The sequence below is a fragment of the Anolis carolinensis genome, unplaced genomic scaffold (assembly GCF_035594765.1).
Source record: "Anolis carolinensis isolate JA03-04 unplaced genomic scaffold, rAnoCar3.1.pri scaffold_19, whole genome shotgun sequence".
NCBI classification, from domain to species: domain Eukaryota; kingdom Metazoa; phylum Chordata; class Lepidosauria; order Squamata; family Dactyloidae; genus Anolis; species Anolis carolinensis.
The window spans coordinates 95,899-123,898 of NW_026943829.1; the positions used below are offsets into that span (position 1 = coordinate 95,899).

The following is a 28,000-nucleotide window of genomic DNA, read 5'->3' on the forward strand; positions in this document are numbered from 1 at the left end:
TGTGCGCATGTGGGAGCACCTCAATTGCGCCCCCTAGAGGATGGTGCCACAGGCAACTGCCTAATTTGCCTCACGGTTGAACCGCCCCTGTGGGCATGCTATTTACATGAACAATTTAAAGCACAAAATTGAGCGCAAATATGCACACGCAAAACCTAAGTCTGGATATGATGATTAAATAGCCTGTAGCAGTTAAAAACTTTCTTTTGGTGCTGAAAAGATAGCCAAGGGAGACTCCTTCTCTAGGGAGAAAATGCAGTGGAGAGGGAGACTCCAAAGAGGGAAGGGAAATGAACTCCTTCTCACCATGCCTCCTCTTTTTACAAGTTGATGAATTTTTTCACAAGTCTGACATTCTGTGTAACATAGCATAACACTGCCACATAGATCACTTCTGTTCTGGCTGCCAGCCCTTTTTCAGGATCCTATATTCCATACCCTTTCACCCCATCCCATAAGTGAGCCAGCAAGTCATAGACGCTGCAGATGCAGCTTTTGTACGTTTGTGCTGCCTCTTGTTGACCTTCCATTGCAGTGGTCAAAACTGTTATTCTTTTGCATGGCCTTTGGTTTATAAAACTGCGAGCGCTGTGCTTTCGAACGGTGTAATTTATAGAGTCTATTGGCATCACTTGGGGAAGTCCTGGTGGGCGGAAAGCAATTAGCAAATACATTTCATACTTGACAGCAACAACAAGAGCAACAACAATGTCATCGCTTAGGGCCTGGAGTGCAGCGGCCATAGTGGCCCAGTGTTTCTTCCAAAGGCCTAAACTTTTGGCCAAAGGAAGGAGGCAGCCAGATAGTTGCAAACCAAAGCACCGTTGTACGAGGGTTGAATGAAAAGTAATGCCTCCACCTTCGTAACACCTCAACAGATGACAGTCCTGGTCTGCGGCAGGTACTGGCTTGTTCAGTAGACTCTCCTCTACAGTTCCATTTGGCAGGAAGCCTTAGCATTGAACAGTTGTGTTGTTAAAGTGCGAAGTATGGAACCCTGCGCAGAATGGGAAGCCTTAGCCTTGAACGGTTGTGTTGTTAAAGTGTGAAGTATGGAACCCTGCGCAGAATGGGAAGCCTTAGCCTTGAACGGTTGTGTTGTTAAAGTGTGAAGTATGGAACCCTGCGCAGAATGGGAAGCCTTAGCATTGAACGGTTGTGTTGTTAAAGTGCGAAGTAAGGAACCCTGTGCAGAATGGGAAGCCTTAGCATTCAACGGTTGTGTTGTTAAAGTGCAAATTATGGAACCAAGTGCAGATGGGGAAGCCTGAGCATTGAACGGTTGTGTTGTTAAAGTGCAAAGTATGGAACCCTGCGCAGACGGTCGGTCAATGCGACTTAAGCAATGTGCAGTCATTGAATTCTTCACCGCAGAAGGTGCCACCCCAAAGGAGATTCAGCAGAGAATGCAAGCTGTTTATGGTGATTGTGTTGATGTGAGGTTAAAGAGGTTGAGGTAGGAACATCTGACTTGCGTGACAAAGAAAGAGTTGAACGTCCTGTGACAGCAACCACTGAGTTTCACAAGCAAAAGGTTGACAGATTGATTTAGGACGATCGTTGTATCCCTCAGAGAGAAATTTCAAGCACAATTGGCATTTCACAAGAATGTGTGGGTCACATTATTGCTTTGCATGGTGATCGGAAGATCTGTGCACAATGGGGACTGTGGGACGCCGGTTGTGGAAACCGAGTGTTGACATCTTCCCGTGACGACTTCAGAAAACGTGTTCATAGTTGGCAGAAATGTATCCAATTGTCTGGTGATTATGTGGAAAAGTGAATAGTGATAGTTAAAGACCACATTCTAAGGATTATTTCTGCATTTGATTTATTAAAATATTCCCATCCAAACTGAAGTAACGAAGGTGGAGGCATTACTTTTCATTCAACCCTCGTATAATTCAACTCTGTTTGGTCTAGTTCTTCACAGCAAAAAGAAAACAGTTTTTTTCCCCTCTGCCATGTGCAAATCCTTTTTGAGGCACCCTAAGAGGTCTCTCTTCCCCACCCCTATATCTCATACCACTCCCCCCATCTTCTCTTTTCCAGTCTAAATATTCTTCCAGCGTTTATTTTCTCACAGGATTTGTTTTCCATGGGGGCAGATTTGCAAATGCTCCAAATGAGGTTCGTAATAAGGATTTAAAAGATGAATAATGTTGGTCTGGAAGAACGAACCAATAAATCACACGAATTGAGTCATTCATCATCCACTGGAAATGTGCATGCTAAAAATCTCCCTGAATGGATCTGTGGCTGACAGTTTCTTAACTCACAGGATCCCGGTGCATCTGGCACGGCTTTGCTTGTTGGGTGTAAGCCCACGACTCAATGGGATGAAAGGGAAAGCACTCTGCACATGCTCCTTGTTGTTTATGCCATGTGCAAAAGGCCCAGTCCCTATGCTGTCTGGAGATTTACCATATATACTCGAGTATAAGCCGACCCGAATATAAGCCGAGGCACCTAATTTTACCATAAAAAAACTGGGAAAACATTGACTCCAGTATAAGCCGAGATACCAATAAAATTGCCGTATTTTCTCGAGTATAAGTCGACCCAAATATAAGCCAAGGCACCTAATTTTAGCACAAGAAATCTGGGAAAACATTGACTCGAGTATAAGCCGAGATACCAATAAAATTACCATATTTTCTCGAGTATAAGCCGACCCAAATATAAGCCAAGGCACCTAATTTTACCACAAGAAATCTGGGAAAACATTGACTCGAGTATAAGCCGAGGGTGGTAAATACATCGTGATATTTTGGTGCTAAATTCGTAAATACAGTAATTACTGCGTAGCTTTACTGCATATTGAACTACTTTTTCTGTCAAATTTGTTGTATAACATGATGTTTTGGTGCTCAATTTGTAAAATCATCACTTAATTTGATGTTTGATAGGCTTTTTCTTAATCCCTCCTTGTTATCCAACATATTCGCTTATCCAACATTCTGCTGGCCTGTTTATGTTGGATAAGTGAGACTCTACTGTACCAATACATTTACATTAATTGAGGCACCAGTCGTTTAAATGTTTTGGGATCTTTACATCAAACTGGAATTTAAGATATTCAACTCTAATTAAATCATTATTTTCATCTTCTTCAATGTAAATGTGTTTATGTATCCTTTTAATAATCATAGAGTGAAATAATCAATGTAATAATAATAATAATAATAATAATAATAAATGCCGTAAAATAATAAATGTAAAAATAGAGTAAAATAATACATGTATTAATAATAAAAATAGAGTAAAATAAATGTAAAAGTAACAACAATAATAGAGTAAAATAATAAATGTAATAATAATAATTAATAGAATAAAATAATAAATGTATTAATACCAATAATAACAGAGAAAAATAATAAATGTACCATATGGTTGTTGTATGTCTTTCGGGCTGTACCATATATTTTCGAGTATAAGCTGACCCAAATATAAGCCAATCAGGATCCTCACCCGAGTATAAGCCGAGGGGGCCTTTTTTAGTCCTAAAAAAAGGGCTGAAAAACTAGGCTTATACTCGAGTATATACAGCACATTCCTTAATCATTTTCAAAAAGCTATGGGCAATTTGCTGTGAAAAAACAGCTGGTCCACTGTAACTTCTTTGTTTCAAGCCTTTTTCTGTTCCAAACCAGAGTAAGTCCATTTAATTAGCAAGATTTGCATATGTGTTTACATCACATTCAGGAATTGATTTAATAGGATTTTGCCTTAGTCTCTTACCACTGGCTCTGAGCCTAAAGCAGTTTTGGGTTCCTAAGATTTTAAGCCCTTGTTTTGTTTTGTTTTTTAAATCGTTATTTATATAGGCCTCCCAATAACAATGTTCTATGGCCAGCTCACAAAACCATAAAATATTTAAAAAGACCATAGTCAAAACACAATAGCCAAGTGCAATGAATTGCAGCATGAAATATTGTGTTGGCAGCAGAGAAAATAAATCCAACTTACACAGCATCAGCACAGGCTCAATAAGATGCAAGAGGTTTGCCTTGTTTAGTCTCACTTCCCAGTTTGGCCACCAACAAACCTTCCAACAGACCTCACAACCTCTGAGGATGCCTGTCATAGATGTGGGTGAAATGTCAGGAGAGAATGCTTCTAGAACATGGCCATACAGCCTGGAAAACTCACAGGTTAATCACCTTGATTAGCATTGAATAGCTTCATCTCCTGGCTTCTTCCTGCCTGGGGGCATCCATTGTTTAGAGTCGTTAGCTGCCCCTGGTTAATTCATGTCTGGAACTCCTCTGTTTTCAGAGTGTTGCTTCTTATTTACTGTTCTGATTGTTGAGTTTTTTTAATACTGGTAGCCAGATTTTGTTCAGTATATGGCTCAAGTATTTTATAATGTACTAGCTGTGCCCGGCCACGCGTTGCTGTGGCGAAGTCTGGTGGTCTGGGAAATAAAGTATTGAGGAATTGGTGGTAGTTAAGGTCAAGGGTAAAGGTTTTCCCCAGACATTAAGTCCAGTCGTGTCTGACTCTGGAGGTTGGTGCTCATCTCCATTTCTAAGCCGAAGAGCCGGCGTTGTCCGTAGACTCCTCCAAGGTCATGTGGGATGACTACATGGAGCGGTGTTACCTTCCCGCCAGAGCAGTACCTATTGATGCACTCACATTTGCATGTTTTCGAACTTCTGGGTTGGCAGAAGCTGGAGCTAACAGTGGGGGCTCTCTCCGCTCCCCCAATTCAAACCTGTGGCCTTTCGGTCCAGAAGTTCAGCAGTTCAGCGCTTTAACACGCTGCGCCATCAGGGGATATTATTTCCTAAAGGTTGTGAATATACAATATTTCTGATTGGTTTTTTTGTTTGTTTGTTGGAGGCAAGTATGAATGCTGCAATTAGGAAAAATGATTAGGATGTAATGGCCTTGCAGCTTTAAAGCCTGGCTGTTTCCTCCCTGAGTGAATTTTTTGTTGGGAGGTGTTAGCTGGCCCTGATTGTTTCCTGTCTGGAATTCCCTTGTTTTCAGAGTGGTGTTGTTTGCGATATTTTATGTGCTTCTACCGTCTGTGGCCCTGAGAAAACAGGATTTTCCAGACTTTGATGATGGGAATACTTTGTTGGGAGGTGTTAGCTGGCCCTGATTGTTTCCTGTCTGGAATTCCCTTGTTTTCAGAGTGGTGTTGTTTGCGATATTTTATGTGCTTCTACCGTCTGTGGCCCTGAGAAAACAGGATTTGCCAGACTTTGATGATGGGAATACTTTGTTGGGAGGTGTTAGCTGGCCCCGATTGTTTCCTGTGTGGAATTCCCCTGTTTATTTACTGTCCTGGTTTTAGAGATTATATTGTTCTGCATTATTCTATCCCAGTAATTATTTCATATTAAAGAAGAATCTCACTTATCCAACATTCGCTTATACAATGTTCTGGATTATCCAACGCAGTCTGCCTTTTCATAATCAATGTTTTTGTAGTCAGTGTTTAAATTCATTGTGATATTTTAGTGGTAAATTTGTAAATACAGTACAGTAGAGTCTCACTTATCCAACATAAACGGGCCGGCAGAACGTTGGATAAGCGAATATGTTGGATAATGAGGAATTAAGGATAACCCTATTAAACATCAAATTAAGTTATGATTTTACAAATTAAGCACCAAAACATCATGTTAGACAACAAATTTGTCAGAAAAAGTAGTTCAGTACACAGTAATGCTATATAGTAATTACTGTATTTATGAATTTAGCACCAAAATATCACGATATATTGAAAGCATTGACTACAAAAATGCGTTGGATAATCCAGAACGTTGGATAAGCCAGTGTTGGATAAGTGAGACTCTACTGTAAATACTACATAGCATTACTGCGCATGGAACTACTTTTTCTGTCAAATTTGTTGTATAATATGATGTTTTGGTGCTTAATTTGTATAACGATTACCTAATTTGATGTTTAATTGGCTTTTCCTGAATCCCTTCTTATTATCCAACATATTCACTTATCCTGCCGGCCTGTTTACGTTGGATAAGTGAGACTCTACTGTATATTTCTAATCTTATATTATCTGCTGAGAACTGGATTATATGAGGCCCCTTCTTCACAGCTGGATAAAATGCACACTGAAGTGGATTATATGGTAGTGTGGAGTCAAGATAATCCAGTGCAAAGCAGATAACATAAGATTATAAATGGGTTATATAGCTGTGTGGAAGGGCCTTGAGTCTACACTGCCATATAATCCAGTGCAAATTAGATAATCTGTGGAAGAGGCCTAAGTGAGGCCTAAATCTCCCTCTAATTAGGACTTTATTTTTCTTTTCTTTTTGTTGTATCAACCTAGAGGCGTGGATGATGGGTTGTGTTGTCAAATTTTGAGGTTGGGGGGCCTGTACTTTTGTTGTTTTGTGAATTGCCATGATGCCATCACTCTTTTATATATATAGATAATAATAGAGAAAAATGTACCATATATTCTCGAGTATAAGCTGACCCAAATATAAGCCAACCAGGACTCTCACCCAAGTATAAGCCGAGGGGGGCTTTTTTAGTCTTAAAAAAGGGCTGAAAAACTAGGCTTATACTCGAGTATATACAGTATTCCCTGCTTTCCCCTTCCTACCTGTTGCCCAGGTGAGCCAGGTTTGCTCACCTGACTCACCTGAAAGGCTTTGGATGCATTTTCCCAGCAGCATTTTTTTGACCTGAGCAAGATTTTAATGGACAACTTCCTAGGTAGGCTTGCCTCTTTGTATTATTCTCCATCCTTTAGAATAGCTCCTTTTATTGCAAATTTTATATAGATATACATATATAGATATTTGAGATAGAAAGTCCCTTTCCCTTCTTATTCCCCCTCCTTTGGTTGTGTTGGGGTCCACTTTGCACATGCTCGGAGGTCTCTTGCCCTTCTTATTCACCTTCCTTTGGTTGCTTGGGGGTCCACTTTGCACATGCTCAGAGGCCCCTTGCCCTTCTTGTTCCCCTGGGTGGATGGGTTGGTGGGCTGGCTGGCTTTATGGTTGCTTTGGGGCCACTTTGCACATGCTCAGGGAGCCCTTGCCCTTCTTCTTCCCCTAGTTGGGTGAGCGGGTGAGCCTTTGGTTGCTTTGGGCCCACTTTGCACATGCTCAGAGGTCTCTTGCCCTTCTTATTCACCTTCCTTTGGTTGCTTGGGGGTCCACTTTGCACATGCTCAGAGGCCCCTTGCCCTTCTTGTTCTCCTGGGTGGGTGGGTTGGTGGGCTGGCTGGCTTTATGGTTGCTTTGGGGCCACTTTGCACATGCTCAGAGGCCAGCTGCCCTTCTTATTCCCCTGTGTGGGCTTTATGCTTGCTTTGGGGGGCACTTTGCATATGCTCTGAAGTCCCTTTCCCTTCTTATTCCCCCTCCTTTGGTTGTGTTGGGGTCCACTTTGCACATGCTCAGAGGCCCCTTGCCCTTCTTATTCCCCCTCTTTGGGTTGCTTTGGGGTCCACTCTGCACATGCCCAGAGTCCCCTTGCGCTCCTTGTTTCCCTGGGTGGGTGGGTGGGCTTTATGGTTGTGTTGGGGTCCACTCTGCACATGCCCAGAGTCCCCTTGCCCTCCTTGTCCCATGGGTGGGTGGGTGGGCTTGTGAAGGCGGGCTCCTCCTCCTCCTTTTCTTTGGCTCCGGAGCAGCCTCTTCCTCCCTCCCTCCCTGCCTCCCTTCCTCCGGGGCTCTTCTCTTCGTGGCGCTGGCCTGCCGGGGCCCCTCCCTGGGCGGCTGCGGCTGCTGCTTGGCGGGGCCTGGCGCCTCCTCCTCCTGGCTGCTCTCCTGGCTGCGGGGGCGGAGGGATGCCCGCCCGGCCCGGCCCGGCCCTCCTCCTCCTCCTCCGTCCTCCTCCTCCGCCTCCTCCCTGACGGGTCTGGCTGTTCCTCCTGCGGCAGGTGCGGGCTCCGAGGATGGCGCAGGGCCCGCCATGTCCCTCCGGGCGGCCCCGACAGAGGACGGCGGAGCCTCGGCGCCGGCGGGACCCCCGGAGCTGTCCCTGGAAGAGGTGCTGAAGGCCTACGAGCAGCCGCTCAACGAGGAGCAGGCCTGGGCCGTGGCCTTCCAGGTCTGCCGCGGGATCCAGGGCGCCGGGAAGGACGGGCCCGCCCGGGGGCCCCAGGGGCGCCTCGCCGGACCCGCCGACCTCCTCCTCCGCCGGGACGGAGCCGTCGCCGCCAAAGGAGAGAGCGGCCTGGCCGGTGAGTCTCGCCTGCCTATTACCGGGAGGAAGGGAGCCGCCCCGCCAGGGCCGGCCGGAGATAATTTAAAATATTAAGCGGGGGTGGAGAAAAGCGCCCCCGCCGCGCAGGGGGTGGGGAAAAGTGCCCCCCCCCGCAGGGGCGGGGGAAGCCTGACGGTGCCCCCCGGGGACCTGCGCCCGAGGCGGCCGCCTCACGTGGCCTCTATGGTGGGGCCGGCCCTGCGCCCCGCCAGTCCCACCCCAAAGGAGGGTTGGGGTCTCTCTTTTGAAAGGGCTGCGTCCCCTTTAAGAGCCACCCCAAGACCCTATGACAGATCAAAGGACTTTCCAAACAAGAGACTTCTTTAGAAGGAGTATTGGGAATTCCAGACAGGAAACAATCGGGACCAGCTAACACCTCCCAACAAAGGGTACCCCCCCAGGTAGGAAACATCCAGTCCTTGAAGCTGCAAGGCCATTCAGGGTGGGAGGAAGAATTCTTATCTGTTTTAGCCTTGCAGACTATTCCAGACAAGAAACAATCAGGGCCAGCTAACACCTCCCGACAAAGGGTTCCCCTTCTCCTGCCAAGAAAACGGGAATTCCAGACAGACAATCAGGGCCAGCTAACACCTCCCCCAAACAAAGGATACCCCCGCCAAGAAAACAGGGGAGTTCCAATCAGACAATCAGGGCCAGCGAACACCTTCCGACAAAGGGTACCCCACAGGCAAGAAAATGGGAATTCCAAACAGGAGACAATCGGGGCTAGCTAACACCTCCCGACAAAGGGTACCCCCCACCAAGAAAACAGGGGAATTCCAGACAGAAAATCAGGGCCAGCTAACACCTCCCAACAAAAGGTACCATTCAGGCAAGAAAATAGGAGAATTCCAGACAGACAATCAGGGCCAGCTAACACCTCCCAATAAAGGGTAACCCCCACCAAGAAAACAGGGGAATTCCAGACAGACAATCAGGGCCAGCTAACACCTCCCAACAAAGGATGCTTGCCCATAGGTAGGTAGCAGGCGGTCCTTGAAGCTGCAAGGCCATTCAGGGTGGGAGGAAGAACTCTTGTCTGTTTGAGACATGTGTGAATATTACGATTGATCACCTTGATTAGCACCAAATAGCCTTGCAGGCTATTCCAGGCAAGAAACAATCAGGGACAGCTAATCACCTCCCAACAAAGGCAGGAATCAGCCAGGCCTTCAAGCTGCAAGGCCATTCAGGGTGCGAGAAATAACTCTTGTCTGTTTGAGGCACGTGTGAATATTGCAATTGATCACCTTGATTAGCACCAAATAGCCTTGCAGACTATTCCAGACAGGAAACAATCAGGACCAGCTAATCACCTCCCAACAAAGGATTCCCCCAGGCAGGAAGTAGCCAAGCATTGAAACTGCAAGGCTATTCAATGATAATCAATGTGCTCAATTATAATATTCACACTTGCCTCCAACGGGCAAGAGTTCTTTCTTGCACCCTGGACATCATTCCCCAGATATATAAACCCCACTTGCCTAGTTTCCAACAGACTTCACAACCTCTGAGAGTGCCTGCCACAGATGTGGGCGAAACGTCAGGAGCGAATGCTTCTGGGACATGGCCAGACAGCCTGGAAAACTCACAGCAACCTAATTGTTGTTGTTGTTGTTTATTTATTTATACCCTGCTTTTCTCCCTAACAAGGATACTCAAAGCAGGCTTACATCAAAGCCTGTACAGTTTGAAATTTACAGATATACAAACATTAAAAAGGGATTCATTTTATCCTTGGAGAGACCTCTTCTTATTTGGGGAAGAGGAGCAAAACATTGCCTTTAACTTTGGAGGAACTGCATCTCAATCCTTTAGTAAGCTCCCAAAAATCAAAGCAGCACCAGCAATTTTCCCTGTCTCCTTGCCAATTGCAAACTGGACTGTGTTGTTGTTGTTGTTAATATTATTATTATTATTATTGCTCTGCCCATTCCCATTGCAATTGGTCTCAATATTGGCATGCTTGCTCTCTGTTATTGCCAAGACATAAAAGCAGGATATTAATTAATAATAAAAGAAAGAAAGAAAGAAAGAACCATTATTATTATTATTATTATTATTAGTAGTAGTAGTAGTACCGGTAACAGTATTTATATCCTGGCTAACATTTAAAAAACATAAAGTTTTGGATCAATTTGCATCTCAATCAAGACATAAAAGCAGGATATTAATTAATAATAAAAAAAAGAAAGAACCATTATTATTATTATTATTAGTAGTAGTAGTAGTAGTACCGGTAACAGTATTTATATCCTGGCTAACATTTAAAAAACGTAATGTTTTGGATCAATTTGCATCTCAATCAAGACATAAAAGCAGGATATTAATTAATAATAAAAAAAAGAAAGAACCATTATTATTATTATTAGTAGTAGTAGTACCGGTAACAGTATTTATATCCTGGCTAACATTTAAAAAACATAATGTTTTGGATCAATTTGCATCTCAATCAAGACATAAAAGCAGGATATTAATTAATAATAAAAGAAAGAAAGAAAGAACCATTATTATTATTATTAGTAGTAGTAGTAGTAGTAGTAATAGTACCGGTAACAGTATTTATATCCTGGCTAACATTTAAAAAATGTTTTGGATCAATTTGCATCTCAATCAAGACATAAAAGCAGGATATTAATTAATAATAATATAATAGTAATAATAATAATAAACCCGTGCCAAAAGATCTCAGCCGACATTTGGAAACAATAGACATTGACAAAATCACGATCTGCCAACTGCAAAAGGCCACCCTCCTGGGATCTGCGCGGATCATCCGAAAATACATCACACAGTCAACATGGCCAGACAGACAACTCAGAGCAACCCAGTTTGTGCGTTTTAGCTGGCCATGGTTGTGAGGATGCCTTCCATAGATGTGGGTGAAACATCAGGAGAGAATGCTTCTGGATCATAGTATGTTATAACATAGTATGACAAATGAGACATATATGCTGGATTATATTATTATTATTATTATTATTATTATTATTATTATTATTATGATGACACAGGAGACAAGATAGATAGTTTTGTTGTGCCAGCTGTCAGCTCTAGTTTGTAGTGCAGTTTTCTTGTACTGATTCTTTGTCTGCTGTGTTCTGAGGAGTTTCTGATTTTTGACTTCAATCAAAGCAGGTTCTTCACTTTGCTTGGCATATTCTGCCAGGGCATGTTCTTCTTCTTTGACTGCTTGTTTGACTTGTAAGAGTAAGAGTCCTCTGCCCCCGATCTTCTATAATAATAATAATAATAATAATAATAATAATAATAATAATAATAATAATAATATCCTGCTTTTATCTCTCGATTGAGATGCTGTGGAGTGCTGAGAGTTGTAGTTTGGAGAGGCAGCAGCACCTCTTGGCATACAAAACCATTTCAAGCGACAACTCCTAGCATTACAGAGCTTTGTGCTACGACATGGCATTTTAAGTGGCGTGCAATTGCCCTCTGCCCCACTGATCCGGGTGGGTCTTCGGGGCAGATTATTGCAGGAGGACAGAGGCCAAAGTATCTTGCAAGGACAGAGTAATTACATTTAATGACGTGGTGCAATTCAAGGGCTCATGTGCCGCCCTGGAAAGACCAGAAAGGTGGTGCCAGGATTCCATTGCATTGAGCTATGGCAGCCAAAGTGATGCCAAAGTGCATTAAACCTTCAATGTAGACACACCCACGATTCTGAACCCCTCAATGTGGGCTAGCACCTTGGATAGTTCCAGGGCAACTGCTCCCATAATCCCATGGCCATTAAAGTGGTGCCAGACTGCATTCATAGTACAATTTATTATTATTATTATTATTATTATTATTATTATTATTATTATTATTATATTTTATTATGACACTGCAAACAAGATAGATATGCTGGATTTCGTATTTCGTATCACAAAACCACAAGTCGAACACTTCCCAAGTGTCTAGGACTGTGTGATGTATTTTCGGATGATGCGTGCAGATCCCAGCAGGGTGGCCTTTTGCAGTTGGCAGATCGTGATTTTGTCAATGTCCATTGTTTCCAAATGCCGGCTGAGATCTTTTGGCACGGCACCCAGTGTGCCGATCACCACCGGGACCACCTGCACTGGTTTCTGCCAGAGTCTTTGAAGTTCAGTCTTGAGATCCTGATAGCGGCTGAGTTTTTCCTGTTGTTTTTCGTCAATGCGACTGTCACCTGGGATTGCGACATCAATGATCCAAACCTTTTTCTTTTCCACAACTGTGATGTCTGGTGTGTTGTGTTCCAGAACTTTGTCAGTCTGAATTCGGAAGTCCCACAGTATCTTTGTGTGCTCATTTTATTATTATTATTATTTAAATTTTTAATATTATTTTATTTATTGTTATCATTATTAATTTTATTATAGGGTCTTTGCATCTTATTTTGAGATGTTTACCTTGTGCATAAGGCGAACCCATCTAAATAAGAAATGCATAGAAGGACAAAAGCCAATTGAGTCTTTTCCCAACCCAATGCTGGTTCTCTGTCCATGTTCCAAGACTGTTGCACCCAAACATTTGCAAGAGGAAGGTTTTTCCCGGTAGCGGTTGCAATTGATAATATTTGCTCAGAAGCACCGCAAGAAGGTGTTTTAGGACAACACAAAAAAACCAGTTTGCCCAGTTCTTTAATGGTTATTATCACCTGGGGCTCCTTCCTTGACTTCCATCCAGCCCTGCAAATGCAAGGTGACCCTCCTGGTGCATTTCGGGGATGTTTCCAGCCCTGCAAGGCGGCACTCGGGCCGGACCAAAAGCCTTGCGTCACTCCCACCGTCCCTGAAGGGAAACTAATGGGAACAGAGGCAGGAGAGAGCAAAGTATATTCGCTGCAGAACAGCATTGCTTTTGGGGTTGTTGTATGTGTCAACAACACATTGAGCATTGCTTTTCTTTCATCCATACTGTTTGCAGCTCCCTGCTTGATGCCTCCTGTGTCCACTGGCAGCAAAACATGCAAGACCAGAAATAGTTCTTGCATGGATATTGTTGGTTTTATTATTGCTATCTCCCTCTCTCTGTATGTATGTATGTGTGTATATAATAATAATAATAATAATAATAATAATAATAATAATAATAATAATAACAACAACAACAATGGGACCCTGAAGAAGGAGACAGAAGGCCTGATCCTTGCAGCCCAGGAGCAAGACATCAGAACAAATGCAATGAAGGCCAAGATCGAAAAATCAGCTAATGACCCAAAATGCAGACTGTGCAAGGAAACCGACGAAACCATGGATCATATCCTCAGCTGCTGTAAGAAAATCGCACAGACAGACTACAAACAGAGGCACAACTATGTGGCCCAAAGGATTCATTGGAACTTATGCCTCAAGTACCACCTCCCAGCAGCAAAGAACTGGTGGGATCACAAACCTGCAAAAATATTGGAAAATGAGGACGCAAAGATACTGTGGGACTTCCGAATCCAGACTGACAAAGTTCTGGAACACAACACACCAGACATCACAGTTGTGGAAAAGAAAAAGGTTTGGATCATTGATGTTGCCATCCCAGGTGACAGTCGCATTGACGAAAAACAAAAGGAAAAACTCAGCCGCTATCAGGACCTCAAGATTGAACTTCAAAGACTCTGGCAGAAACCAGTGCAGGTGGTCCCAGTGGTGATGGGCACACTGGGTGCCGTGCCAAAAGATCTCAGCCGGCATTTGGAAACAATAGACATTGACAAAATCACGATCTGCCAGCTGCAAAAGGCCACCCGACTGGGATCTGCACGCATCATCCGAAAATACATCACACAGTCCTAGACGCTTGGGAAGTGTTCGACTTGTGATTTTGTGATACGAAATTCAGCATATCTATCTTGTTTGCTGTGTCATAAAATAAAATAATAATAATAATAATAATAATAATAATAATAATTATTATTATTATTATTATTATTATCCCGCCACCATCTCCCCGAAGGGACTCAGGGCAGCTTTCGTGGGGCCAAGCCCAAAACAGAAACAAAATGTGACAAGTTAAAACCAATATAAATAACTAAAAACAGTGTCAACACAACAAATAAAATCAACAATTAAAACACAAGAATCTCTCCAATCTCCCTAGATTTACATTTGCAAGAGTTCTTTAACAGCTTGGCTGCAGAGAGACATTCTTATTGGAATGTCTTACATGCCCTGCCTCATGCACGGAGGAGGAGTTGTTTAAAGCTACGGACAATGCGGTTGCTGTTGCCCGCTTTTGGTCTAAAACTATTTAGTTGCTTGTGATTTCCTTTATGTCATCATTTTAAAATGTATTTACCATGCAGTGCTTTTGACACGAAATAAATAAATTGTAAAGAAAGAAATGCTATGAGAGCATTTTCTCTCTATGTCAATATATATACCATAATGGGTTGTTGTGAGTTTTCCGGTCTGTATGGCCATGTTCCAGAAGCATTCTCTCCTGACGTTTCGCCCACATCTATGGCAGGCACCCTCAGAAGTTGTGAGGTTGTGAGGGAGGAAGGAGAAAAAGCTGTTCGGCAGTGGAACTCTCTGCCCCAGAGTCTGGTGAGGCTCCTTCTTTGGCGGCTTTTAAGCAGAGGCTGGATGACCATCTGTCGGGGGTGCTTTGAATGTGATGTTCCTGCTTCTGGGCAGAATGAGGTTGGACTGGATGGTCCATGAGGTCTCTTCCAACTCTAGGATTCTATGATTCTATATAATACACATCACAACCTCTGAGGATGGTTGCCATAGATGTGGGCAAAACGTCAGGAGACAACGCTTCAGGAACATGACAAGACAGCCTCGAAAACTCACAACAACCCTGTGATTCTGGCCATGAAAGCCTTCGACAACACTTTGTTATTGTTGTTATTATTTCTATAGTTCTTACTGTGCCACCTTTTCCTCACTCTGGGATTCAAGGCATCTTGCGACAGTTAGAACAAACATCGGTAAACATTTATACAGTACTAACATTTTAACATATCAATTGAAGTAGAAATACAACTGAAGCCAGTGGAAAGCAGAAACACTTGGAGAAGCAACAGTTCTGTCAATACTGCGGATTTTATTAATATCCAGAAGCCAGAAAGATTGCAAATGTGCATTAAGTTGATCCCGTCTCCACCTCTGTTCCTTTCACTTGGCCAAATGCCCTGGAGACCTATTTCCTGCCTTTGACCCCGTCCAACTAAAAGGGAAAAGGTCACCCAACCCCTAGCAACAAATGTGAGAGGCAGGTGGCCTTTCCTCCCTTTGGGGAACGTCTCGAGGCCAAAGCAGATGGACGGCCAGATGGAAGCGGATGGAGTTAAGTGCCTGGACGGACCAGATGGACAGCAGTGGGTGGCCGCTTTGGAGGAGGAGAGAAGCATGCAGGACAAGGACAAAGGAAGGAGGCATCTATACGGCACACTTAATCCAGTTTTGACACCACTTGGACTGCCATGGCTCCAAAAGAGGAGGCCAGTGTAAATGTTGTAATTAATCACCTTTGTTTAGCATTGAATGGCCTTCCCAGCCTCACATCCTGGCCTGGGGGAATCCTTTGTTCAGAGTCGTTAGCTGCCCCTGATTGATCCATGTCTGGAGTTCTTCTGTTTTTAGTGTTTTTATTTACTGTTCTGATTTAGGAGTTTTTAAATACTGGTAGCCAGATTTTGTTCATTTTCATGGTTTCACACAGACCTCCAAAAGACAAGAGTTCTTTCCCCCATCCAGGAAATTCCACAAATATATAAACCTTCCTTGCTTAGTTTCTCCATACCTCACACCTCTGGCGATGCATGCCACAGATGTGGGTGAAACGTCAGGAGAGGATGCTTCTGGAACATGGCCATATAGTCTGCAAAACTCACAGCAACCCAACAATAACAAAGGTTGCACGTGCCTTTTTCGGCGTCCAAAATCCTCCTACGATAAACCTTTGCTTTCTGGTGGTTCAAGGCACACAAATGTTGTTTCATGCACAATATTATTAAAAATATTGTGTCTGAAACAACCTTCAGATGCAGAGGAAGGATACATAAATGTCATAGTTAGATTTGGGTCCCATCTCCGAGATATCTCGTGACCTAGATGCAAATGTTTCCTACAAAGGGAAATTATGAAAATCCAAAACACTTCTGGTTCCAGGAATTTTGAACAAAGGAGATTTAAACTTGGAGTAATAGTAACAACAACAACAACAACAACACATCCGGTTCCAAGAAAGAGGAATATTAATTGTGTATTTTTTTTCCTTTTGCAGAACTCCCATTGACTTTAACGCCTTCTGCAGAAGCCCAGGTGAGTTCAAGATTATTATTATTATTATTATTATTATTATTATTATTATTATTATTATTCCTTATATCCCATTTTTATCTCTTAATTGAGACTAAGTCACTCAGGCTATTATTATTATTATTATTATTATTATTATTATTATTATTATTATTTATTAGCGACATTTATATCCCGCCCTTCTCACCCCGAAGGGGACTCAGGGTGGCTTACAAGTTATATGTACATACAATATATACTATTAGTACAGCATAAAATAAACATGATATATTACTATATTGTACTATACCTCTGTATTGCAATATTATTAGTAATATTACATGTAATATAAATATACAATTATAATAGTGTATTGTTATTATATTGTATTACATTATAATATTATCAATATTATATGTACAGTAGAGTCTCGCTTATCCAACATAAACGGGCCGGCAGAATGTTGGATAAGCGAATATGGTGGATAATAAGGAGGGATAATGGAAAAGCCTATTAAACATCAAATTAGGTGATTTTACAAATTAAGCGCCAAAACATCATGTTATACAACAAATTTTACAGAAAAAATAGTTCAATACACAGTAATGCTATTTAGTACAGTATACACAGTAATGCTATGTAGTAATTACTGTATTTATTAATTTAGTACCAAAATATCACGATGTATTGAAAACACTGACTACAAAAATGCGTTGGATAATCCAGAACGTTGGATAAGCGAGTGTTGGATAAGTGAGAGACTACTGTATATACAATGTATATATATAAAAATGTAATGTGCGTTTTATTATGGAGTAAACAACAAAACCACTGAACCAAATCACACCAAATTTGGCCGCAAAAGACATAGTCATCCAAAATATGTCTTTCCAACAAAAAACCCTATAAAAACAAAGTCCAAATTAGAAGAAGAGGAAGAACTGTGTATTCCCCTTGCTGCCAGTTAGAAGGCTAAGCTCCGCCCACTTGGTCTCCTAGCAACCCACTCAGCCATTTAATGGCACCCAGGGCCTCTTCACTCAGGCCTCTTCCACTTCCTATAAAATACAGATTATTTTATTTATACTGGATTACAGTAGAGTCTCACTTATCCAACATTCATTTATCCAACGTTCTGGATTATCCAACGCATTTTTGTAGTCAATGTTTTCAATACATTCTGATATTTCGGTGCTAAATTCGTTAATATAGTAATTACTACATAGCATTACTGCTTATTGAACTACTTTTTCTGCCAAATTTGTTGTATAACATGATGTTTTGGTACTTAAATTGTAAAATCATAACCTAATTTGATGTTTAATAGGCTTTTTCTTAATCTCTCCTTATTATCCAAGATATTCGCTTATCCAAGCTTCTGCCGGCCCGTTTAGCTTGGATAAGTGAGACTCTACTGTATTATCAATATTATACGTATATACAATGTCATAGACAGAACGCCACCAAATAGAGTAAAACTCAGTTTATTGAGGTTACAGAACTAAAATTGCCCGTTAAGAAACAAATAACAAGGCAAACACTTGACTTCAGTGTAAAAAGTAACAAAAACAGTTCCGTTTGAACTAAAACGGTTAAAGGTAATAAACCGGATTAAACAGGAGTTTAATCCGGATTAAATCAAAAGTGCTTACTTCAGCCTGACGAACAAAGCAAACAAAAGAGGATAAACAGCGGTCAGAATGAAAACAATAAACTGGCAGCAGATTCTTCTCTGCTACACAAAAACTACAGATGAGTAAATCAGGCTGTTTACTCCTCCGTGCAACGAGCAACATCCGGGTCCAGGCACATCAATCAGGGTAACGGCAGTCAGCGGGGTCCCAATCCAGTCCAAGGTCGAAAGCCAGGTGCAGACGTCTAGAATTCCACAAGTCTCAACGATAGCCACAGAAGGAGTAGTCTGGGGTCGAGGTCAGTCAGTCAGCGTCAATCCAGAGTAGGCAATTAATGTCCGTCAAAAAGACGACGGAGGTCCAAGCTATTAAGATTAAACACAAGTTGCACAGAAAAACCCCACACAGTACCTCCCGCCGTCTATGCCCAGTGTCCTTGGTAACTTACGTATCCAGCAACGAATCACACCCGTCTTCAGGAAATTCCCCAACAAGAGCCCAAGCGTTCGTCCAGATTACCTTGCCCAACGCAATTAGACCTTGATCCTAAACCCCATTTTATCACAGTTCAAACTCATCATGGCTGTCAGCTGCCCTCCCAATTCCAGGTGCCCCATCATCATCATCCTCATCAGAGCTAAAACACCTTTGACTACGCCCCACAGCATCCCCAGCTGTGGATCCCGTTCCATCCCTCCAGCCCGTCCATGGGTCTGATCCTGCAACCCGCCAGTCGCCTCCCATGCTTTGATTGCCGGTGACACCCAAATCCTCCCTCACACGAGTCCACTCCATGTCATCCTCCTCTGAGCTAACCACCTCTTCCTCCATTCCCTCGGTAAAACCCTCAAATGAGTCCTCATCTGTTGGTTCTGCAAATAGATCCCGGAGCCGTTTCCTTTCACGCTCCTCAAAAGAGTCTGACTCTCGAGGAGTCTTACGACCCCGTCTCCTAGTATCAGAGCCCGAAGGCTCAACCATAACATACAATGTATTATATCTATATATATAAAATGTAATGTGTGTTTTATTATGGAGTAAACAACAAAACCACTGAACCAAATCACACCAAATTTGGCCGCGAAAGACATAGTCATCCAAAATATGTCTTTCAAACAAAAATAATCTAGAAAAACAAAGTCCAAATTAGAAGAAGAGGAAGAACTGTGTATTCCCCTTGCTGCCAGTTAGAAGGCTAAGCTCCACCCACTTTGTCTCCTAGCAACCCACTCAGCCATTTAATGGCGCCCAGGGCCTCTTCACTCAGGCCTCTTCCACACTGCCTATAAAATACAGATTATCTTATTTGAACTGGATTATATGGCAGTGTAGGCTCAAGGCCCTAACGCACACCTATATAACCCACAATGCCAAGGCAAGTATCTGCTTTGAACTGGTTTATCTTGAGTCCACACTGCCATGTAATCCAGTTCAGGTCAAGCGGAGTCAAACTGCATTCATTCCACAGTGCAGATACACCCATGAAAATGAAAATGTATTAACAACCATGCACAGTAGGCTTGGGTCACAGTTGTGACGGTGGGCTTCATATGGATCTACACTGGGCAAGGTGGAGGCCAGTTCGGCTTGATCCGAGATGACCACGATCACGTTCTCTAACGGTCAGTCCCTTCTCCTTGCAGATGGTGCAGTCGCTGGGCTTTGCAATCTACCGGGCCTTGGACTGGGGCCTGGACGAGAACGAGGAGCGGGAGCTCAGCCCCGACCTGGAGCGCCTCATTGACCTGATGGTCAACAGCGACTCGGAGGACAGCAGCTGCGGCACGGCGGACGAAGGCTATGGCGGCCAAGATGAGGAGGACGAGGAGGAGGAAGAGGCGGCGGCGGCGGCCAGGGGGGCCCTGCGCGCCGTGCGCACCTTCCGCCAGGTCATGCGGCTCTGCACATCGAGGCTCAGCCAGCCCCAGGAGGCCCAGGCGCACTACCAGGCGGTCTGCCGGGCCCTGTTCCTGGAGACGGTGGAGCTGAAGGCCGCCTTGGCCAAGATCCAGGAGACCAAGGAGGTGAGTGACCGATGCACCTGGGATGGAGAGAGTGGACGCTGGGGTGCTTTGGCCATTGGGTGAGTCTAGGCTGCATCTGTAGAACTCTTGTTTCGATTCCATGCTCTCAACAGACAAGTAAGCTTCTTTAAAATAACATGTTTATTTTGCTCACAACGTCATGTATTTAAATATACAGGTACCTTTCTTGTCAGGTTAAACTTCAAAACGTTTCAGTTTGTAACTTTAACTTATAATCTTTATCAGAGCGCTGTACAGCTCTTTTTTTATAACAGTCTACTTCCAAGAAAACTCAAGCCTCAACTGTCTTCTAACTCCTAAAACTGGCTTATGTACTGTTAGGAGTTAGAAGACAGTTGAGGCTTGAGTCTGTTAGACTACAGAAGCCAGTGTTAGGGAGTTAGAAGACAGTTGAGGCTTGAGTCTAAGAGAACAGAAGCTAGTGTTAGGAGTTAGAAAACAGTTGAAGCTTGAGTCTGTTAAGAGAACAGAAGCCACTTTTAGGAGTTATAAGACAGTTGAGGCTTGAGTCTATTAGAGTACAGAAGCCAATGTTAGGAGTTAGAAGACAGTTGAGGCTTGAGTCTGTTAAGAGAACAGAAGCTAATGTTAGGAGTTAGAAGACAGTTCAGGCTTGATTCTGTTAGAGTATAGAAGCCAGTGTTAGGAGTTAGAAGACAGTTGAGGCTTGAGTCTGTTAAGAGAACAGAAGCCAGTGTTAGGAGTTAGAAGACAGTTGAGTCTTGAGTCTGTTAGACTACAGAAGCCAGTGTTAGAGAGTTAGAAGATAGTTGAGGCTTGAGTCAATTAAGATTACAGAAGCCTGTGTTAGGATTTAGAAGACAGTTGAGGCTTGAGTCTGTTAGACTACAGAAGCCAGTGTTAGAGAGTTAGTTGAGGCTTGAGTCAGTTAAGATTACAGAAGCCAGTGTTAGGAGTTAGAAGACAGTTGAGGCTTGAGTCTGTTAGAGTACACAAGCCAGTGTTAGAGAGTTAGAAGATAGTTGAGGCTTGAGTCAGTTAAGATTACAGAAGCCAGTGTTAGGAGTTAGAAGACAGTTGAGGCTTAAGTCTGTTAGAGTACACAAGCCAGTGTTAGGAGTTAGAAGACAGTTGAGGCTTGAGTCTGTTTTTCCAAATTTCTATTTCAACCAATCTATGGATTTGGGAATCGATTTGCTTTTCATTCTGGTTGGCTTCTCTCCTTCGGTCCCATTATGAATTAAATTATGGTCAATTGTGTGTAGTGAATCTTTATCGTAGAGAAAGTTCTAGTTTCCAGGAAAGGGCAAAGCGTGCTTTCCTTATTCCAAAGGTCGTCCTCCTCACCTGCCAGGTGCAAACGGCACAATGGAGTGTCCGTTGGGAAATAATGTGCTTGTCTTATCTCAGGCTCCCTCTCGGTAAATATTTACCCAAGGGAAGGTCCCGATGTTCTCTTCCTTCTTCCTTCTGATGAGGCCTTTTCTCTGGTTTAATGCAGATCAAATGTGCTTGCAAGGAAAGAAAATGCAATACAGCCCCATTGTTCCCATAGGGAAGAAGGAGAACCATGCTGGCCTATGGAGGATGTCGGACTACAACTCCCAGCATCTCCCACCATAGCAAAGGCTGGCTCAGAAGCTGCTGGGAAGTGTAGTCCTTCCATATCCGAAATGCTTCCTATTCTTGTCTTAGGTTGCATCTACACTGTCAATAGAGTTATGCACTTGGAAGGGCCCCCAAAGGTCATCTAGTCCAACCTCATTCTGCATTGGCCTTTGGGGGTCCCTTCCATGTGTATAATCTGTATGATTTTCTAAGTTTTGGCCTCACTCGATCCTTATATACTGTATCCCTGTTTTTATCTATTTTATACTGTTGCTTTGTATATCGTGTCTTTTGTTTACCTTATTTTAATTGTATTGATTGGGGCCACCCCAAGTCCCTGTGTGGAGATAGTGGTGGGATATTAAAAATAAAGTTATTATTATTGACACAACGACGTTGTATGACACAGCGAACAAGATAGATATGCTGGGTTTCGTTTCACAAAATCACAAGTCGAACACTTCCCAAGTGTCTAGGACTGTGTGATGTATTTTCGGATGATGCATGCAGATCCCAGCAGGGTGGCCTTTTGCAGTTGGCAGATCGTAATTTTGTCAATGTCTATTGTTTCCAAATGCCGGCTGAGATCTTTTGGCACGGCACCCAGTGTGCCCATCACCACCGGGACCACCTGCACTGGTTTCTGCCAGAGTCTTTGAAGTTCAATCTTGAGGTCCTGATAGCGGCTGAGTTTTTCCTGTTGTTTTTCGTCAATGCGACTGTCACCTGGGATGGCAACATCAATGATCCAAACCTTGTTCTTTTCCACAACTGTGATGTCTGGTGTGTAATAATAATAATAATAATAATAATAATAATAATAATAATAATAATAATATATTATTATTATTATTATTATTATATTTCTGATACTCCTTCCTTGAGAGGTCCACCAGTTATGGAGATTATGGAGATATGCCCATCCTGGAGGATTCTTGTTCCCAAAAGTAACTTTTCCCAGTTTTCCAGAAGAATTCTGGAGGTTAAATGTAGCATTAGTCAAAACAAATAGTCTCCCCAATGTCCTCTTCTCTGCAGATGTTGACGAAACTGAAGAATGAAGACGAGGAGCTGAGAGACCGGTCAGTTGCAGACCTGGACAACCTGAGGAACACCGACTGGGTATGGATTCGGGACACGGGGGTGTTTGGGGGTCCTATCTCAGTGAGGCTTTGACCTCCGGCCGCGTCTTGATGACCGCTGGGCCCTGTCTTCCAGGCCCGGCTCTGGGTCCAGCTCATGCGGGAGCTGCGCAACGGGGTCAAGCTCAAGAAGGTCCAGGAGAAGCAGTTCGACCCCTTGCCCACCGAGTACCAGCTGACCCCCTTCGAGATGCTGATGCAGGACATCCGGGCTCGGAACTACAAGCTCCGCAAGGTCATGGTGAGTCCGGGGTCAGGGCAGCGGTCAGTGCTGGCCTCCAGTCCCTATTGTGGATCGCATTGCTTTAATATAAGTTTAATATCTTCTATATATATAAAAGAGTGATGGAATCCTGGCGACCAACAAAACAACAAAACTAAAGGCCTCCCAACCTCGAAATTTGACAACACAACCCATCATCCACGCCTCTAGGTTGATACAACAAAAAGAAAAGAAAAATAAAGTCCTAATTAGAGGGAGAGGAATAATTGTTTTTCTCCAATTGCTGCCCACTTGGTCTCCTAGCAACCCACTCAGTCCAGGGGACAGACAGATTTAGACCTCACTTAGGCCTATAAAATTCAGATTATGTCAGGGGAAAACCTTTACCCTGTACCCTAATTACCACCAATTCCTCAATACTTTATTTCCCATACCACCATACTTTGCCACAGCAACGCGTGGCCGGGCACAGCTAGTAAGTTTAATATAAGTTTAAGGCCCCTGGTGGTGGCGCAGTGTGTTAAAGCACTGAGCTGCTGAACTTGCAGACCGAAAGGTCCCAGGTTCAAATTCCAGGAGTGGAATGAGCGTCCGCTGTTAGCCCCAGCTCCTGCCAACCTAGCAGTTCGAAAACATGCAAATGTAAGTAGATCAATAGGTACCGCTCCGGCGGGAAGGTAACGGTGCTCCATGCAGTCATGCCTGTGGCCACATGACCTTGGAGGTGTCTATGGACAACATCGGCTCTTCAGCTTAGAAATGGAGATGAGCACCAACCCCCAGAGTGTGAGTAGATCAATAAGTACCGCTCCGGCGGGAAGGTAAAGGCGCTCCATGCAGTCATGCCGGCCACATGACCTTGGAGGAGTCTACGGTCAACACCGGCTCTTTGGCTTAGAAATGGAGATGAGCACCAACCCCTAGAGTGTGAGTAGATCAATAGGTACCGCTCCGGCAGGAAGGTAACGGTTCTCCATGCAGTCATGCCAGAGGCCACATGACCTTGGAGGTGTCTATGGACAATGCTGGCTCTTTGGCTTAGAAATGGAGATGAGCACCAACCCCCAGAGTGTGAGTAGATCAATAGGTACCGCTCCAGCGGGAAGGTAAAGGCGCTCCATGCAGTCATGCCAGTGGCCACATGACCTTGAAGGTGTCTACGGACAACGCCGGCTCTTCGGCTTAGAAATGGAGATGAGCACCAACCCCCAGAGTCGGTCACGACTGGACTTAACGTCAGGGGAAAACCTTTACCTTTTAATACAAGTTTTGTTGTTCTATTTTCATATCAGCTTTTCACTTAGCTTTAAGGGAGCTCTCCAAGGTGCTGAACCTCTTTATGACTCTAGATTTTGAAAGATTATTTAATCCTAGAAAGGATTTATTGCCTTTTCTTTCTTTCCCCCTTACTTCTCAGGGTGCATCTACACCAAAAAATTAATGCAGTTCAACACCACTTTAAGAAGCAGTTACGATATTTATAATATTTTAACGTTTTGGTTTATTATTTGTGTTTTTCTGCCAGGTGGATGGGGACATCCCTCCGCGGGTGAAGAAAGATGCTCATGCGCTCATCCTTGACTTCATAAGATCCCGGCCACCCTTGAGACAGGTAGGCATCCCTTGGCTATGTTGTTGTTGTTGTTGTTGTTTGTTGTTGTTGTTGTTGTTGCTGCTGCTGCCAAGCAGTGAGACACAGTCAAAGCCCTCCCAACAGATGACCATCCAGCCTCTGCTTAAAAATCTCCAGAGAAGGGGACTATAATTATTACCGTTTTGATTCATCATCATCATCATCATCATCATCATCATCATCATCATCATTATTATTATTATTATTATTATTATTAATCATAGAATGCTAGACATGGGAGGGACCCCAAAGGCCATCCAGTCCAACCACCTTGTGCCAGGCAGGAAAACACAGTCAAAACCCTCCAGACAGATGGCCATCCAGCCTCTCATAGATTATAGACTTGGAAAGGGACCCCAAGGGCCATCCAGTCCAATGTTTTCTATACATCGTGATATTTTGGTGCTAAATTCGTAAATACAGTAATTACAACATAACATTACTGCGCATTGAACTACTTTTTCTATCAAATTTGTTGTATAACATGATGTTTGGGTGCTTAATTTGTAAAATCATAGCCTAATTTGATGTTTAATAGGCTTTTCCTTAATCCCTCCTTATTATCCAAGATATTCGCTTATCCAAGCTTCTGCTGGCCCGTTTAGCTTGGATAAGTGAGACTCTACTGTATTATTATTATTATTATTATTATTATTATTATTATTATTATTATTATTACCATTGTCACTATTATTATTAGAATCCTAGAGCTGGACGTCTAGGATTCTAATAATAATAGTGACGATGATAATAATAATAATAGAGCTGGACCTCTAAAGGCCATCCAGTCCAACCCAGTCCTGCTAGGCATCCAACTCCCTTCTGCCAGGCAGAAAGATATTATTATTATTATTATTATTATTATTATTATTATTATTATTATTATTATTATCCTAAAACTGGAAGGGACTTCTAAAGGTCATCCAATCCAACCCCCTTCTGCCTGGAAGGAAAACAACATCCACCATCCAATCCCTCTCGACAGATGACCATCCAGCCTCTTCTTTAAAACCTCCAGGAAATGAGACTTTATTGTTATTTTGATGATGATGATGATGATGATGATGACCCTGCTTGCCCTTCCTTCTTTGCAGGCTTCGGAGCGGCGGCTGCGGCCGATTCCTCAGAGGCAACGGACGCTGCATGAAAAGATTTTGGAGGAGATCAAGCAGGAGAGGAAGCTTCGTCCGGTTGAAGAGCGCTTCCAGAACCAGAAAGGTGGGTCCGTTAGGCCACAGGAAGGTCAGTTGGGGTTAGTGACCCAAAGGTGGGTAGCAGAGCATGTGCAAAGCATTGCCTTTCCTTTTCTCCGCCATCCAGGGTTCGGATCCGTGCCTTGCCTGGTGAAGGCCTGCTCCGGTGACGCCAAGTCCACCTCCTGCATCAACCTCTCCGCCTCGGACTCGGGGACCCCGGTCCAGCAGCGCCAAAGACCCCGGATCCTGCTGAAGGCCCCGACGCTGGCCGAGATGGAGGAGATGCTCACCTCCGAAGTAAGGGCAGGGATTGTGAAAGTGGTGTCAAACTGCATTCATTCTTCAGTGTACAAGGGCTATCCACAAAGTAGGTTACGTTTTGGATTTTAAAAAAGGACAAAGTATAGGAGAAATCATTTACCATATGCAGCTGAAAGACACATCCCAATACTACAATCTCATGCAATTCCCATTGAAATCTAGGCACGTCTCATATAGATAAATGAGTTTGAAAATTACTGCTCCAGTAAATTCCCCACTTTGTCCTCAGCCCTTCCCCCTTCTCCCTTCCTGCAGCTTCCAGCCATGCCCCCATTGTTGGAAACGTAGGAGAGAGGCGGCAAATTTACTGGGGCAGACCTTTTCAAACTCATTTATCTATATGACACGTGCCTAGATTTCAATGGGGATTACGTGAGATTGTAGTATTGGGATGTGTCTTTCCGCTGCATATGGTAAATGATTTCTCCTATACTTTGTCCTTTTTAAAATCCAAAACGTAACCTACTTTGTGGATAGCCCTCGTAGATGCACCCTCAAGTGTCTCCCTGTCTCTCCGCAGGAGGAGGACTCTCCCGGGTCGGAGGCTTTGCAAGGTCTGGGGCTGAAGCGCGACCGCTCTTTTTCGGAGCAGGACCTGGCCCAGTTCCAGAGCGAGAGCCAGAGCAATGCGCCGGACGCCGAGAACGACGGATACAGCGGGTCCGAACCCAGGCCCCGCTCAGGTACCCCCTCCGATGCATGGACCAGAATCCAGAACCCGGGCAAGTTCCCCCTCCGCCCCAATCCACCCCTCTTCTCTCTGTGCAAAATGACCGGAGCATCATTTATTTATTGCATGCATTTTCTCTCCATGTTGATTGCAAAGAGCAAAGCTGCATTTCTATGCTCACCTGAAAGCAACTTCCCCTAACTTTGGATATGCAGCATCACAGCAAAAATCAAGAAAGACACTTTTTGGAACGACTTGCCCCATTGCCATAATCCTAGACAGAAATCAATAGTGTTTTCCATCCTTACCAATGTTGTTGGTGTTGTTGTGGTGGTGCATAAACTTTGTCTATTTATATATAGAGTGCCCTCAAATGTGCATGGTGCTTAAAACAACCAAAAACAGCGTGTCCTACCAAAGGTGGACAATCTAAAATATATGTGTGTGTGTTTATGTATTTATTATTTGTTTATTTATTTACAACATTTTTACACCGCCTTTCTCACCTGTAGGGAATCAAGGCGGCTTAAAGGGTTGGCCAAATTCAATGCCCCAAAACAGAATTCAATAAAATCAATAGCACAATTACATCAATTAAATACTTAATAAAAATATTATGCAAAATTTAAAACACATAAATGTATATATAAATAATATAATATCTGTATATAGTATTAATATAATATGGCAGACAGTTTAAAATATATGTGTATGTATGTATATAGAAATAATATAATATATAAAATATAATATATAAAATAATATATATATATATATAATATGGTAGACAATGCAAAATATATGTCTGTGTATATGTATATAGAAATAATATATAATAAGGCAGACAATCTAAAATATATGTCTGTGTGTATGTATATAGAAATAATATAATATATAATAAGGCAGACAATCAAACATATATGTGTATGTATATAGAAATAATATAATATGTGCACATAATATATAAATAATATAATATAAAGGCTGGCAATCTAAAATATATGTGTGTCTGTATAAATAAATAATGTAATGTTATAATGTAACAGACATACATATATTTTAGGTTGCCTGCCTTTATATTATATTATTTAAATATAATATAAAGTCAGGCAACCTAAAATATATGTATGT

At 43.0% G+C, this 28,000-nt stretch overlaps 1 protein-coding gene across 6 annotated transcripts in view; it reads left to right on the forward strand.

Moving 5' to 3' along the window:
• The window catches only part of LOC134294746 (protein spire homolog 2-like), a 53,234-nt gene that overhangs the window by 18,662 nt on the left and 6,572 nt on the right, over positions 1–28,000 (forward strand). For 2 of the 6 annotated variants that reach the window (XM_062966394.1, XM_062966393.1), the window contains 9 exons: positions 7,877–8,179; positions 16,423–16,460; positions 19,714–20,094; positions 22,723–22,806; positions 22,903–23,067; positions 24,575–24,661; positions 25,777–25,900; positions 26,003–26,175; positions 26,720–26,921. In XM_062966394.1, the coding sequence (XP_062822464.1) occupies positions 7,909–8,179; positions 16,423–16,460; positions 19,714–20,094; positions 22,723–22,806; positions 22,903–23,067; positions 24,575–24,661; positions 25,777–25,900; positions 26,003–26,175; positions 26,720–26,921 (1,525 nt within the window). In that variant the 5' untranslated portion in view covers positions 7,877–7,908. Of the gene's footprint in view, positions 1–6,243; positions 6,703–6,733; positions 8,180–16,422; positions 16,461–19,713; positions 20,095–22,722; positions 22,807–22,902; positions 23,068–24,574; positions 24,662–25,776; positions 25,901–26,002; positions 26,176–26,719; positions 26,922–28,000 lie in introns of those variants that run through there. The other 4 variants (XM_062966391.1, XM_062966389.1, XM_062966390.1 and 1 more) reach the window with 4 other exon arrangements.